This window comes from Centropristis striata, chromosome 18, assembly GCF_030273125.1.
Source record: "Centropristis striata isolate RG_2023a ecotype Rhode Island chromosome 18, C.striata_1.0, whole genome shotgun sequence".
NCBI lineage: Eukaryota > Metazoa > Chordata > Actinopteri > Perciformes > Serranidae > Centropristis > Centropristis striata.
The window spans coordinates 23,212,490-23,229,298 of NC_081534.1; the positions used below are offsets into that span (position 1 = coordinate 23,212,490).

General features: G+C 39.4%; 1 protein-coding gene across 5 annotated transcripts in view; it reads left to right on the top strand.

The window, feature by feature from the left end:
- The window catches only part of si:dkey-174m14.3 (uncharacterized protein LOC563117 homolog), a 44,747-nt gene that overhangs the window by 17,242 nt on the left and 10,696 nt on the right, over positions 1-16,809 (top strand). For 3 of the 5 annotated variants that reach the window (XM_059356060.1, XM_059356061.1, XM_059356062.1), the window contains 2 exons: positions 10,221-10,382; positions 14,605-14,671. In XM_059356060.1, the coding sequence (XP_059212043.1) occupies positions 10,221-10,382; positions 14,605-14,671 (229 nt within the window). Of the gene's footprint in view, positions 1-7,795; positions 8,001-10,220; positions 10,383-14,604; positions 14,672-16,809 lie in introns of all 5 variants that reach the window. The other 2 variants (XM_059356058.1, XM_059356059.1) reach the window with 1 other exon arrangement.

Below are 16,809 nucleotides of genomic sequence, written 5' to 3' on the forward strand. Positions count from 1 at the left end.
CAAGCAAATCTGGCAAGAAAATACACTGATAATCCAGGTTAAACAATATTAGAGACAGTATATATGACACAAATGATCTGATTTTAATAAATGTTAAAATATGCGCCCTTGTACAGCCTTTTGTTTCAAGGCCTCAGATTTTTACTTCATAACCAAATCTGGCCGTCCGCTGTATTTATTACACACAACCTAGTATAACTGCTGTTTCTGATTTTGTTTTCCACATATTTGTCAATTGTGAATCGCTTATTGGCCAGCTTTCTGGTGTGAACAATCCTGCTACTGCAACAAAATTTGCCTCCTTTGCAAACCAGTTGTACTTAAACTACCATGTAAAATCAGCTAAAGGATAGTTCAGTATTTTGGGAAATACAGCTCGCTTTCTTGCGTCTCTCTCTGTGGACAGAAGACGATTGGCAGGCATCCATATCTGTCTGTTTTAATATAAAGCTGCTATCAACAGATGCTAAGCTTAACATAAAACTTGGAAACTTGGCTCCATCCAAATGTAAAAAAAATCAGACTATCAGCACCTCTGAAATGTTACTTACATATACTTTATATCTCTTTTGTTCAATCTGGATGAAAACTCTGTACGAAAATGTGCCTTTGAATATGCATGAAATGAAAGTAGTTTCATAAAAGAACTGTCACTTTATTAAAGAAAAGGTTTGACAATTTCAGAAATCTGCTTTCTTGCTAAGCTTTAGATGAAAGGAAAGATGCTGTTCTTGTGTCTGCATGCTAACAACTCAGTCGCCACAATGATTGTTGGCTTTGTACTAATCACAAACTACAGATAATGTTGAATTTCAACATTTCAAACATTTCTGAACTGCTGCAACCTGCTGGTTAAGGTTGGGTTGAAAAAACAGGGTTAAGCTTAAAACCACATTAAGTCTGGACACAAATTCCAACAGTATGACACAAAAACAGTCCGTCTGGACAAAACCGGACACGAACACCAGGCTCCTGGTTCAAAGTCCTGGATTTGTTAGTCCCATCCACCTTACCTCCCACCCACCTGATACGTTGCATTTAACATCATATGCATATTGTTTGTGCAGATTTTGCAGATTAACGTATCTGTGATTTGCAGAAACAATATGCATATGATGTTAAATACAATAGTATTAAGTTGAGCAAAACTAGCTTATTGTATCCTACCTTGCTAGTATGAATTACTAGGTTTTATTTGATCCAAAACTTATTTAAACACCAAACACATTTAAATATGCAAAATCACTATGAAAACTAACTTCATGCCTCTTCGGGGGCTAAGACAGGATCAAGTCTCTTTTCGTCCTTTCAAAATAAAAGCGTCCATTATCAAAAACAGGCTTTTGCATGGTACTGTATATATATCTTTTATTTTTCCCATGTATGCATGCAGCGATTAATTGATTAATTGATCATTAACGTTATAGATAATCAAGTTGGCAGGTTTCTTCTAAACACACATCCCTAATACACATAGCAGACACATTACCCCTATAAAACCACACTTTTTTCTACAGGTTAAACAAACATGTTATGTTGTGTTAAATCGTGAGCTACAGTTGGTAAAGGGGATTTTGTTACCTTGAGACAGAGAGAGTCTGCTTTCAGCTTTTGTGCTAAGCTAGAAGGCTGCTAGCTGCAGCCTTCAACCGGACACATGCTGTATGAGAGAGGTAACGATCTTGTTATCTAACTCTCTGCAAACAAACATACTCCCTAAAATGTCTAACTATTGCTACTCTAACTAAACCTTTTAAATGTAAAATCACAGTGACCTTCCAAATGAGGAGTATCAAACTGTGAGGGGAAATTAAACACATAAATGAATGTTTTCTTTCTGGTTTCCGTTGCTTGTTTTTCTGCAATGATCCCAAACTGGAGGTCGCAGATTACACATCTTTTTTTTATACGCCACCACATTAATGGCACTGTGCTGGAAAGCTGTTAGCGTTTTATTGCTTTCTATATTTTCCCAGTATAGTCTCTCTCTCTCTCTCTCTCTCTCTCTCTTGGCTTTTTTTTGTAAAAGCTTCATTCATGCATCCCTGAGTTGAGAGTTTTCAGGCCGCCTCTTGAGAATCATGGATGGGCCTGTAAGCACATCTGAGCCGCCCGCTATATGTGCATAAGTGGGAAACGCTCATGGACACACACACACACACACACACACACACACACACACACACACACATGCATGAAAACACAGAACACGCAGTGCACTGCAGGCTAGCAGATTTGCAGAGGTGGTTCCTTTGTTGTGTCTAATCACTACCTGTCCATTCCAGCTCCACTCGTAAACAATATGTTGTGATGGTGGGCGGTGTGTCGTGTATGTGTTTGTGTGTGTGCATACGTATGTGTGTGTGCGCACATATGTGTGTTTGTGTCTGTTCTATTTTTAATGAGCTGAACCCTTTGGAAAGCTGCTTGTGCTTCTTCGTCCCATCTCTTCTTTTTGTTGTGGCTGAAAAGAAAGCAAACGCTGGCCTTATTTCTGTGTATGCCACAACATTTAGTAATCTATTTTATAAAGAAAATGATTGTTTAACAACAAAGTCGAAAAAAGAAAAAAAGAAGAGGGCTGAATGAAACGGAGTGGACAGAATTGGGATTTATTTACCCTCTACTATATGGAGAAATTTAAATGCTGAAGCAATTCAGACTCACTGGATTGGAACACGCAGTAATCACCAGAAAACTTTGAGCTTTTGAGTTTCAAATTGAGTGAGAGGTTCCAGTCGAAGTTTCAGACAAAGTGTGTAGATTCTGGGTCGGAAGAAGACAGGGTCTCAGTGGCGATGCTAGGACAGCTCCCAGTAGGATTTACTGGCACTGTAACATGATTTTCTTCTTTGGAGGCAGATGCTGTTTTCTGTAGAACAACATGTGCTTGTGTACATGTGTTTGATTTGCTTAGGGTGTGTGTTAGTGTTCTTATGGCTTGAGGGTTTTGTTGCTTCTACTCCAAAATTTTTATTTATTTCAACTTGAATAATGTATGAAAAACACTTTTGAGAGACAAGATTGAGTGACAGCATTTTAAATTGTTTTGTATATATGGTATTTATGTTGGCGTATAAAGTCAAGGTTTGTAGAATTACATTAATTTTACGACAACATAATCTTTGTGTGTGATTGTAGTCTTTAGGAATGTTTCTGTATATCATTTTCCATATTGAAAAATGTTTTAAAATGTAATTTCTAGAATAACATCATGGGAAGACGTATAAATAGGACACTACTTTAAAGAATATATCTCATGTCATGTCAATGCATTTAAGCTTTCCACATGTCATATAATGCCCTCTTCTCATTCCAAAATAGTCACATATGGAAGCACAGTTGCAGTTTTAAACAAGTGGTGGTTAAAGTGGCAATTGACCCTGTGTAGTAAGTAGCTGCTGAGGAAAACTGTTGTCTTCTTTGCAGCAGCGGTGTCAACAATAATACCCCTTATAAATGCAAGAGGGGACTAAGGGGCAAAAAGTTTAAAAGTTGCCACTTTAGCATTGTGAAATAAAAAATCACTACTCAATTATGTGTTGGCAAGAAAACTACATGGTTAGGTTTTCATTTGGGTTCAAATAGGTATTTGATAAGTAGTCAATGTTGACTTTCTGTTTCACACAGAACATGAACTGGGTCATGTTGCTTGTTTGACCTAACCATCCGTCCAGTCCTCCTCACTTTGCGGACTTTCTCGCTCGTTATACTACATCGCCTGACTTCTGGAGCACTTGCTCTGAGTGTCTTATATTGTGGTGGTATGAAATGACCCGCAAAAAGAGAAAGAAAAAAGCGTAGTGATGAGGCACAAAATGACTTGGCATGTTATTCATACACGACTTGGTACCAGACTGAAAATATTGTTAAACATCTTGGTCTATGTCATATTTTCAGCAAAACCACTTTGTAGTAAAGTGATGTTTTGCTTTTTTAAGTAGAGGGGTAATAATCACCAGTTTATTTGCATATTGTCAGCATTTTCCATTTGCTGGTAAGCCGATTTTGCTTCCTTTTTGCAGAGCTAGGCTAGCTGTTTCTCTCTATTTCTAGTCTTTGAACTAAGCTAAGCTAACTGACTGCTTCATGTCGCTTCATATTTATTGTACAGATATGAGAGTGGCATCAGCCTTCTCATTTAACCCCAAAATGTTAAACTATTCCTTTAAAACTCACTCCTGTGTACTAAAACGGTCCATCTCTGATCCTATTCCCTCTCGATACCTGTAGCAAAACCACTGTAGATCTTTTAAAGCGATGCCATTTTCAATCTAAATTACTACTTGCTCCAGTGTTGATGCTGTACTCTCTTTGTGTTGACTTTTTGGATTTGAGAGAAAGAACAGAGCTGTGTATATTTTTGTGTTTGTATTTGGAGCTCAGCTGGCCTCCATCACCTCTCCCGCTCATCCTAAAATCCTCTCGGGATGGTTGTCGTGATTACACACTCCCCTGTGCCGAGTGCCATCAGCAGCACATGAAATCCGTTCAGCGGGTCATTATCCCCTGCTGCTGCTAATGATGTTGGTAGTTGGTGTGTAACTACTTAGTTGTCTGCTCCCGAGTTAATCAATGCCGGACGGAGAGACAGCAGAGACATAAACCCCCACACACACTCACAGAATAGTGCCTTCATTTGAGTGTTGATTTTTTTTCCTAGGAGCTGGTTGAGTCATACTGTACATGTCATTGGGCTGAGTGACTGCTGCAGGTTAGCTACCTTGTTAATCCGAAGGCATACGGGGCCGAAAGAGCGTCTTCTTCACCTTCTTCCTCTGCTGCTGCTGGATGAGTCAGCCTGCTCGGGTCCCCCCCGCTCGAATGCTGAAGTCTGGGCCTGTTATAAGGGCTTTTCCTGAGAGTCTATCTATCTGCAAGGTAGATGCGATCAGCAATGCAGAAACAGATAGACAGAACAGGCGGAGGAGAGGAGAGGAGAGGAAGGAGAAAGAGAAATTATGATTTTCCGCGGAGACTTCACACCCACTCTGTTTGCTTTGCTCTCTAATTTAGTGATGGCTTCTCTTTCTTTTCTGTCTTTTGCTTAATTGCGACTACTCCGGCTGCCGTTCCCCCCCCCCTCCTCAAAACGCTTCCTGCTTTTCCCTCTTCACCATTCCCCCAACTTTAATGTCCTCCTCCTCCACCACCACCACCTCCCCTTCCTCTTCTTTTCAATGCTCTGAGTTCCTCTCAAATGTCAGCGTGGCACGAGTGGGTGGCAGGCAGCGCCATCTGAACGAGCCCCGTCTCTGGTTTTGCTGCAGTGTGAGGATTGGGCTAAAAGGAGGCAGAAGAAGAAGAAGAAGTGAGCGAGTGAATGAGCGAGGGAGTGAGAGTTTTTTGGCAGTTTGACAGCGGACACCTGACGTGGCCTGAGATGTGTCACTAGCAGCTGTCCTTTCTTTGACTTTTATCATAGAGGCTGTTTTTTCAGTCCTTGAAATAGGGGGAGTGAATGTGCACAACTGATGCCGCAGCACACAAACACACACGTACAGGTAGACATTGCACAGAGACGTGCATTCAGACACCTACATGTGCACAATAACAATGGCCTCATGCATGCACAAAAACATGCTCACACCCACCACATCTTACGCACACACAGACACACACACATCCAGAGCCGGTGTGCTATGACTCAGAGGGGAGCAGCTGGAGTGAAGGCTCCAGTGGCGGTGGTGAGCTGTCACCATCTGGAGGAGTACATGTCTCCCTGCCTCCCCAGCCACCAGCATAAATCACCTCACAACAACTGGGTGTCAGAGGATCAACACGTCTCTCTACTGTACTGTATGTCATTAGGGTTTTTACTCATGCGTGTATACAGCATCTACGGACCCCAAACGTGACGCCGTACCCCCACTGCAATCACAGTTGTTGTTTCCTCTCCGAGAGGACCGTCCAACGCTCAGATCACAGCAGCTTTGATCAAGCCGTGACGAGCCGTCTCATCTCATAACCCGCACTATTTGTCTGCAGGCTGACAGCCGCACCTGCGCCGCTGCTGCGGACGCCGTCAAGACACGCACGATTGAAGGGGACCGTAGAAATATTTGGAGAAGAAGCTTCGGTGCATTGGCCTTATCAAACTCTTTTCAGTCAACACCGGGCGGATGTGTCAGTTCATGTCCTTTGTGTTTGGACTTATAAGAGATGAAGTCTGCAAAAAGGGTTAGAGGGATGTTTGCTTTCACTGATGAGTCTGATATCTGCTTGTCACAAAGGCCTTTCATCAACCGCCAGTGATATGAATCAGGGATGTGTCCGGCAAGAACACAAACGCAGCTGAAACCTACGAATATATTCCTTTGCTGTCTAAGGCCACTAAAAATATTCTCTGAGTGTAAGAAATGGGATTCTGCATTAAAGCAAAACAATTTCTGCTAAATTTAGACCAGTTTCAGTAATTTGACATGAGAGATTTATTTTTTCAGGCTTTTCTCTGGGTTTAAATTGTGCATGGCTCACAGGAGAAAGAACAGAAACATTCAGATTGATATGTGATGACAGTTATGGGGTTGTTTGTTTATGCTACCATTGTCTAAATGTGTTGTTCAGATTTACTGAGGTTGTATGAGGTACTTGTACATAGTCAGTTTCTTACCTACAGTAGATGGCGATCAGGACGCCTCCAGTTTGGAGAAGCAGGCAGGTGTACTGACATGGAAGCTGAGTAATGTACTGTTATGGACGGGGGCAGCAGCTAAATGTATTTAGCTAAATCAATATCAGTTTGAGTGTTCGCTATATTTAGAATATTTTCACAGCTTTACCTTGCCGTCAGACAGCCCTTTCTTACAGGAAACTGAAGCCGTTATGTAAGCTCTCTTCAAAGCCACCAGACTCCTTTGAGAAAAACAGTAATTTTACTTGGCAGAACACCAGAGTTGCTGGTCTGCTGCTGCCTCGATCGTTCAGTTTGCTTTTGTGTTGTTGTGTGACGTTTTGTGGTGTTTTAAAGGGCGACTTTTGATTCACCAAAGTCACACAAGAATGAAAACAAACTAATCGAACCTGCAGTAATCCAGCGTTTATTGTGTCCTGTGAGGTAAAATGACTGTTTGTCAAAGGAGCCTTTGAAGAAAGATGTTATAATGACTTTCGTTCCCCCACATAAACTTAAACAGGGCTGTCTGACAGCAAGGCAAAGGAGTGGAAAATATTCAAAATGTAGTGTACTAGTGGCTAAAATAGGTTTTGCTGCTGCCCCCGTCCATCGTACTCCTGCCTGCTGCACCAAGCACTATACTAGTTTCCCTAAATTTGGAATACATAAGGTCGGAAACCCGGATTTAAGGCAAAAGTACAAATAGGAACATGAATTCCACATTAAGTGTGCAGGCCACACTTAACACTTTAAATTTCTGGAATATATCCAGCCTCTCCCTCAGTAGATTTGTCCTCATGTGATCGTTGAACTTTGTTGCAAGACAGAAGAAACTCTTGCTCTTTAAGTCTGAGGGACTGAGACCAAAGCTTGGCATTTACCACTGATGTCTTGGATTCTTTCATTTTCACTTCCCCTGTATCTTTGCACGAAACAACACAGTGTGACACATAAAACAAACCCACTAAAATAGCCCAAAAGCTCCATCACCAGGGGCGGATTTTTAACCTTTAAAGAGCTGCGAAACAGTTTGTTTCTCTGAATTTAGTGGCGAGTTTAAGCTTTTCTTTTCTGGGGGTGAATTTTTCCATTCAAATTGACTATGTCCTTCAAACAGGATCCCTGGTTGAACCGTAGTTACTAATAGTTGCAAATCTGTGTGTTTGCTTTGTTTGGCAGGGTCAACACAGGTAGAGCACTCAGTATCTCTGCAGGCCACACTTAACCGGTCTCCTTTGGGGATATAACGCACATGACGGCTCCCTGTGGTCAACCACTATAAACACATGAGAGGGAAGCAACAAAGACAAACCATGAAAAAGATATACATTGGCAAAACCGCCTTAAAAGTCCCCCGAAATGGCGGCAAACATCCAAAAAAGAGGTAAGAGAGTTGTTCTCAGACGCCATTGTTCCATTCGTCCTCGTTTTATATCTGTTTGTCCGTTCATCCGCCCACGAGGTGTCTCCTCTCGCCACCCAGTGGTGCTAAAGCAGCCTCATCCCGCCTCCCCGAGCCCAGAAGTCATGCTGCCTCGTCATCTCATCTCACCGGAATGAAAGCACTCATTATGTCTGACTCAGCTCCCGTTCACAGTGGAGGTCACTAATGGGGGATTTTTTTTTTTTTTTTTATCCCTGGAGCTACTTCACGTAAACTCATCCTCTATCAAACAACAAACACCTGTATTCCCCTGCTTCTGTCTGCCAATCAAAGAGAAGCAGGAGGCGGGGGCTGCTGGGTAATGCAGCACTGAAATGCCCTCCAGTCAGTGGAGACGTTCATTGAATCACTCTGTAGGCAGGTGTTGTTTTACTCGCTGACTTGGTTGTAGATGCAACAGCTTTAAATGGTGGCAATCACCTGGAAAATAAACATTATTCTAGATTCAGTGTGAATTTATCATTTGAATTTATCATTTACTTTCTTATTCATCTTTTAGCTTATTATAGCACTGTATTTATTCAGTGGTTACAAACATTTATGGCTGCACAGCTGTGCTGCAGGCAGAAATGACTTCATCAGAAAAACTTTTTTGATGTAAAAAAAAAAATTAGCATTATACTACAGTATATGACAATATATTTGGAAAAATAAGAAATATGCAATAATATTTATACAAAAAAACAACAATAAAAATATGTAAAAATATGTCTGCTAAAATAACAACAGTAGACAAAATGGAAATAAAGTTGAAAAAAATAATGGAAAATTTAAAAACAAAGAATACAGAGAATTTCATAATTTCATAATAAAAAAAAAAGGAAAATAACTGAAAAGAAAAAATAGAAATAAGAAAGCTGAAAATAATAAAATAGGGAAATAGAAATAAGAAATATGCGAATTTGTAGGCAAAAATAACAACAGTAGAAAAAAAAGAATTCGGTAAAAAATAGGGAAATATAAAAAAATACAAATAAGAAAATAGAGAAGCTAACAATGAAACCTGAGAATAATTGTAATCAAATAAATAATAAAGTAAATAAATCATAAAGGCCCCATTGGGTTTTGTTTGTTTGGCATGTCTGTGAATCAGTATATATCAGTAATACAGTATTTGTTATTATTTGTGTGACTGTCTGCAATTCATAAACCAGCCAAAGTGCTTTTTAAGACAAAAAAATGGACAAAAATTTAGAGAAAAATAAAAGAGAGATGTCTAGACAGGTGATTCACTTCCACCAAATGTAGCTCTTGCATAATAATGAGCTGAAAACTGAACGACACCTCCACTTAGCGACCTGAAAACACTGAAAGGAATATTTTTTTAAGCCTTTCCTCGGCCCAAAGCCTTGTGTATCTATAATCTTGTTAAAAGAGAGACAAAGAGAGGAAGTGAAAAGAGCGACGTGACCACATCTCCATCTACTCTCTGCTATCTGTTATCCGGCTGCAGATAGAGTCATTACCCTCCTTCCTCCATCTGTCCGTCAATACAGGGTCCATTAAGCCCAGCCGTGCACGCTCAGATCCATCACGGCAACAGACATTTCCTCTTTTCCCACTCACACTTGCCCTTTTATTAGATTGAAGCCCAGGTAATGCACATACTCTGAAAATAGTCATCATTGTGCTGTCTGGCTGAATTACATGTGGGGGGTATCGCTGTTCGGTAAATCTGAGCCTTCACAGTCTATTCATGTGATGTATTAGAGTTCATTGGCTCATATTTCATCACAGATTACACCCTCGCCTTTTTTCGGTGGGACCAATCTCACTGATGATTGGGTTTTCTGTGATGTGCTGCAGAGCTTTAATGCTGAAAAACAGATCTAATGCTCAAATGAGTTAAAAAGCTCTGTATCCCTGCTTACCCCTGCTTGCTCGCATTCTTAATTAGAGATCTGTGTTTTGGTCCCATGTTTTCTTCATACAAAGCACTTTCCCACACAACTTTTCTGCTTTTATCACCCTCTCATGATGTTCTCATCACCGCTGCATGGCCGCTCAGGGGTGCATTAAAAAGATATGTAGACCCATATAAGTCCATTTAGATAAGCATATACCCAAGTTACAAGCTGGTTGCCTGCACCATATGCCCTGAACACAATCATCTGCTGTGTTTGTGTGTGTGTGTGTGTATGTGCGCATGTGTGTGTGCAGCTCATTGCTGGAGCAGAAGGAGGACTTACGGAAGAGGCTTTCTTACACGACACACAAGCTGGAGCTGCTGCAGAGCGAGTTTGACTCCACGCGGCAGTACCTGGAGACGGAGCTGCGGCGAGCGCAGGAGGAGCTGGACAAGTTTACTGACAAACTACGCAGGTAGGTTGTTCATACTGTACAACACAGAGGTGGAAGGAGAGCTCAGGTCCTTTAAGTAAATGCATTAATAAGACAATACATACCACAATAGTCCATTACAAGTAAAAGGCATAGACTGTATATAAATAATGGATGTAGTCACCTTGATGTCACTCATTGGTTTGTGGCCCGTTTGAGGCATCGGGTTCAGCGTTACACTCGTCGCCATCTTGTGTCGCAAACTTTTTCCGGAAACGGGGAGCAGACCATATTTAGACTGTGGAGGAGCGAGAGGGATCTGATCACTGACTATACGCCTCTCTACACCTCAACCTGACTGAGAGAAGCCGCTGCTAATTCATGTTAGCATTAACTGGAGCATTAACTGGGATGTTACTTTTGGCTAGCAAAAAAACAAAAACAAAATGTACGTTACTTAACTAAGAGAAAAACTTAAAAAAACAGCGACTCCTTGGAGTGTCTGTTAGTCCAACCAAATGCTGAACAAGACATTTTTAATGAATAAAACAATCATTAAGTGAAAATACAGTGAAAAGGTCAAAGTTATGGGACCAAACCGCTAAACGTCCTAAATCAAGTGAGAAATTTTCTCATTTTGTATTGAAATGAATGGACCCGAATGCTTTTGCAGCCGCCATCAGTGCCCCCTGTTGGAATTTTTGGTAGAATGGAGCTTAAGGCACTTCCTGGTTTGCCTCACTGCTCAGACCAGGAGTTTGCTGCCAGGTAAAAATTCCTCCCAATTCCGCTTCCGCTGCTCCCAATTTCAATTATGATAAACTTTATTTGTATAGCACCTCTTTTTAAAAGTGGTTTACAACAGAGAAATTACAAGCACAAAGTGCTTCACATTGAACAGACTTAATTAAAACATATTAAAAGCATTAAATGTAACAAATGAAACTTAAAATTATAGATAATAAAAAGTTGTTTTTTGCTCTGAAGCCGCTAACTAAAAGAGTCTTACTTTCCCGACGAACTCAAATTCACAGACCAGTCTTTTATAATGGTAATTCCACAATATTTCATCCCGGAAAGTCTTCTTATGGATTAGACTCACAGGTTGCTCCATTTGGTTGAGTCAAGGATAAAACTGAGTTGGACCCTAACAGCCCCAACTCCACCAATTGCAAGTTAAATTTTATTTTGAAATATAATTGCAATCATTATCATATAAAAGTGTAAAATTAACACATAATATCACATAAAAGTGTAGCAAGGCAGCATACAATCAGAATTTCAGTAATTCAATTTTAATCAAATCTGTATCAAACTCGAAGTTTCTACTGAGATTTGTGAATGAAGCTTCTGTCATCATATTTTAAGACGTAATCCCCCACCAAAAAAATAACAAATTTGCAAACAAAATTTTAAATTTGAATAAAATGACTATTTAAAATAATTGGCAAAATGAATTAAATCTTATATCATTGTCAAGCTTTATCAGATTTCACTTCGCCAAAATACATTTAGCACAGTGCATCTAATCTTTGTGCATAAATATATGTCACAAATTTTAATGCTATGATGATGTTCATAATAAAGTAACGGCACTAAAATAAACTAAAGTAGAATTCATTGTATTTAAACACTTGCATCATAAAAAAGGGCTCATATTAGGTTAGAGGTTTGAGGAACTGGATTGAAAAAAAGTATTTGTTTTTAAAGAAATTACACTAATTTGAATTTGAAATCACCTGAGTGCAGCAGGGAAAACATGGGCAGATATGGAACATAATGACACATATTTCTGTCACACATGTGAATAAACAAATGGCATCAGAAATAATCCTATCCAAAAAGGCCCACAGTTAAAACTTTAAATTGATCTGGTGGGATGAGGAGATGTTGAACCCCCTCCTGTGTCCCTCCAGAGCTATAAGTCCTTTGTTTTCCCCCCATTTATATGCTACGAAGTGCTGCGCTGAACTTTACAAAACTCACTATTTACCCATGGGCCTCTAAGTTAGCCAGTGTTGCGCTCTGGTCCAGTGAACAGCAGCTTTTAAATTGAGGAGAGATGTAATATACTTCAGAGGTTTTAGGCTGAGACCCTTATAGCCCAAATACAAAGGACAGAATGTTGTTCTTCTGTTTCCGCTAATGAAGGACCAGCTTGCTTTTTCTCATAGTTTCAGAATCTCAATAATAAAGCACAGACAGGATGCTTTTTTTCTGTCTTAAGAGAAACATTTATTACAAAGAAAAGTTTCCCTATAATTAGTGACAAATTATGAAATTCTCTGTAGATTCCCTGTAGATTATAAGGAAATTAAGACATCTAAAATAAAACATTATCAAAGTAAGTGCTATCCTTGATAAAAAAACTAATACTCTAAGTGTATTAATACCAAGAAAAGGAATCATTTTTTTCTTGGAAATGTGGGTTGTTGTGAATGAAAGAAACCATGTCTCATCAGCATTCTGAACAAGTTGTGTGTGTTGTGGTTTCAGAAAAATGTCAAAAGCATCTTATATTCTTGGCAGTGCCTAAATTGGAGCAGAGCCAAATGCATTTAAGGCCATGTAGCCTGCACAGAAAAAAGAAATCAATATTACTTATGAAGTATCTAAATAATTATGGCCCAAGAACAGCACCTTGGGATTCATCTCAAAAGACCAAATTTGTGTTTGTATCACTTCCCTTGAATATTTGACCTTCACTGCACAGGGTGATGGATGTTTAACACTTTTTAATGAGGTTACTTTTTTGTGAACAACCCATATCGGACAAATATAACACACATATAATTTAAAGCATATTTTTATACATCATAAAACATATTCTTAAGTGGATCTTTAAGTAATAACAGTACAAGGTTCATTGCAGATGATTTGTTTGTTGTCTCAAACAGTCCTGATTACAATAATCAAATCCATGAAAGTTTATTAAGTCAATGGCATCATACATTTTAGAATGATCAGCAAATTCTGCATGGCGGTTTATTATCTGTTACATTTAGAAAATGGTCTTATTGTATATTGTTTTACCTGCTGGACAACAAAATACGTCTTCCACCTACTTAGCCTAAAATTTACACAGGACAATAATTTCCAGTTTTTTTGGCTTGTGACCATAGATTGTAAAAAAAAAAAGGGATGTTTTCAGCGTGATGTCAACCATTGGTTTATGGAATCCGGTTTTGGTGCCTTGAATTTGGTGTTTTGGCCATCACCATCTTGGTTTTCACAACAAGTGCATGCACAGAATTATGTTTTATGGTATATCATCAATTAATGTGACTGTTAGCTATTTAGCTTGGTCAGCAAATGGCAGTCATTAAATGGATAGCCAGGTCCTTTAAAATACAACCAAATGCTGAAAAAGATGACAAAGATGTTCCAGTTAACTTTGATGAACTGAAAACACACTTTGAAAGGATAAAAGTTCTAAGAAGAAACCACACAGTCGACTTGTCAATAACAAGGTAGCCCTGCCCTAAAGTATACCCCGCATTATCATCTATTTTACTCTAATAATGATAAATAAATATAAATAAATAATGATATCAAATAATGATGATAAATAAATATAAATTTACATCATACTGTATTTAAGAAGACTTGAAACTAGCAATGGAGACCATAATTTCTCATAAATGGGTATACAGTCGCACTTATTTTTTTGGCAACCAGTGGAGTCGCCCCCTGCTGGTCATTAAAAAGAATACAGTTTTTTTTTAAAGATATTTTTTGGCCATTTTTCAAGGCTTTATTTGATAGTGTGAGAGAGAGTGAAAGGGGGAGACAGAGGGGAAGACATGCGGGAAAGGGCTCTGAGCCGGACTCGAACCCAGGCCGCCCACTTGCGAGGTCAAAGCCTCTATGGTATGCGCTCTACCAGGTGTGCTACCGAAGAATGCAGGTTTAAGGCACTTCTCTTTTCAGACCTGGAGGTTGCCGCTTGATCTGGAGTGAGTGGTTTACATTATTTTGTTTCCTTATACAGTATGTCTCTGCCTTCTGGATCACAAATAATAGAATAAAACATTCACTAAATCATCATATCAGAAGAGTGAGGTCAGCGAGATGTGAAAACGACTTACAGGTGCTACAAACTAAAACCGTGGCATGCGATATAGCTCTGACTTGTGTACTGCTGAGCCTGCCAATATGCTTATTTTTTCAGTCTGGAGAGAGGTCTGCTACTGAACTCTGTACTGTATGTGTATGAACAAACTATTATCTGCAAGTGAGCACTGTTGTTTATTGTGTCGTTTAGAATACAAAGCAGCTACTCGGCACTGCAGCGGATCAACCAAGATCTGGAGGAAAAGATCCACAGAAATGTAAGTGTTTAAGCCTCTGCGTGTGTGTGTGTGTGTGTGTGCGTGTGCGTGTGCGTGTGCGTGTGTGTGTGTGTGTGTATCCAGTCATATGAATTCCCCTACTTAAGTGCCTCTAGACAGTGAAGAAAGAGAAGCACATAAGGAAGTCACTGGGTTTAGACATGGTGCAGAACACTTGGAGAGCCAATTTGAATATGAATATGGTCTTCTGTTGGTACCACTGACGTTAATTATGGCCTATTACAATTGGCTGTCCTCCTTCCAGTGGCAGAGTGATAGCAAACCCATTGTTCTTCAGTGCGCCGCACCTCACTTCATTTGTCAGACATTGCTTTCGCCGGTGGAAAGATACAATTAACCAGCCCGCCTGAGAACACTGTATGACAATCAGGTGTCTTTGCTGCTGAATAGACAGCTGAAAGCGAACGGGTTTGTTGCAGCACAAGATAATAATCATCACGGCCCTCGTCATGATTCAACACCACTGCGGTGGGACAGCAGGTCAGTAAGGAGCCGAGGGTCACCCGGCTTTTTGTGAGATGAAAAATGGTCATTTTTTAAAAATAAACGGCAACTGTTTTTTTTTTTTGTTCTGGTGAAGCGTCCTCATCAGCTGTTATTGATTCATCTCACGTATTCCCTCCTCGAGGGCGAGGGAGGTGCTGAGTAAGTCTCTCTGTAATCGTAAAGCTTGTTTACTCCAGAGGTGCCACAAACCCATCTGACCCCGTGGCCCCGCACAACTACAGAGAATGTAATTACAAGACAGATAAACACAGTGATAGACTTTACTTCTACTGGCACGGCTACACTGTTCATCGGAGAGAAAGAAAAAAAAAAGCCTGGGGAGAGAAAAACTTTTGCACACAAGGCCAGGTTTTTTTTTATATTGCAGCTGTCATATAATACTGACCTCAAACGCGGGCAGGAAATCAACTTGAAGGGCAGCAAGCAATGAATTAAAACTCCACACAGCAAAAAAGTGCTTCACTGAGGCAAACTTACAAGATGAGAAAATGTACTTCTGTGGAGCGCTCAGTTAACTGATGTCATGGTTTCCTGTTACCCATAGTACCCAAACAATGCAGCTCCAGTATATCTGGCTGCTGCTGCTGCTTTAACACTCTCAATGTGTGAAGTTGCATCATGTATCTTTAGTTTATCCATCTTGTGTTTTATATTTAGAGCCAGAATCTCATGCATCACCTTAAAGACTAGAAGTGTACGGAGATTTTATCATCTGTCTCTTTATCTGTATCAAATCTAATACTCTTGGCAGTTCAATTGATTTAATATTGTTATTTAATTAATTATGTTATATATTGATATATTCAGCTTACTGTATCTTTTAATTTTTTCTCTCTTTCTGAACCAACCCCTTTAATTCGGGCGAGCTGAACAATCAGCGTCTGAAATAAATGTTTTCCTTTTTTTTTTTTTTGTCACTGTGTTTTTATTGGATATTTTACATCCATACAAAATACAGATACAGCAGGAATGTCGGACATAATTAATAAGAAAAAATTAAATGGTAAAAGCAGCCAGGGGAAAAATCATAAACATCCAGACACAAAACAGCAGCAACAACAACAACAAAAATAATAATACAAATAAATAAAAATTATGAGAGATTCTTGTTTGCATTGGAAATAAAACAATTTATAGCAAAAAAAATATATAGATTTTTTTATGATTTCCCTTTCGAAGGGAATAATGTGAAATTCCAATGATGTTGTGTTTGCATTTCTTTGAGTTTTTTAAAATGGGAAACCAACACAGGCTACTGTTAAAATCAACAGGTTCTGGACTTGATTTTTATGTATAGCTTGCATAAAAATCTAGCTGACACAATAGGCTTTTATCCTTACATGACGCCTCCTCCAACATGCAAGTTTCCCTGTGTGATTGCCATAACTAGTGATTCACGGGTCAAACTACAATCCAAAAAGTTGAGCTCCAAGTACCTTAATACCTTACAGAAATTTTGCATGCAATAGTCTACCTTCTCCACATCTCTAGGTACCCTGGACAGCATTGTGGTACTCATTTATGCACCCATTGATGCGACTACAAAATTTTCATTAATGTGCGGTACAGAAAATATGTACTTTATGAAATCAAAGTCCTGTGTTGCATCT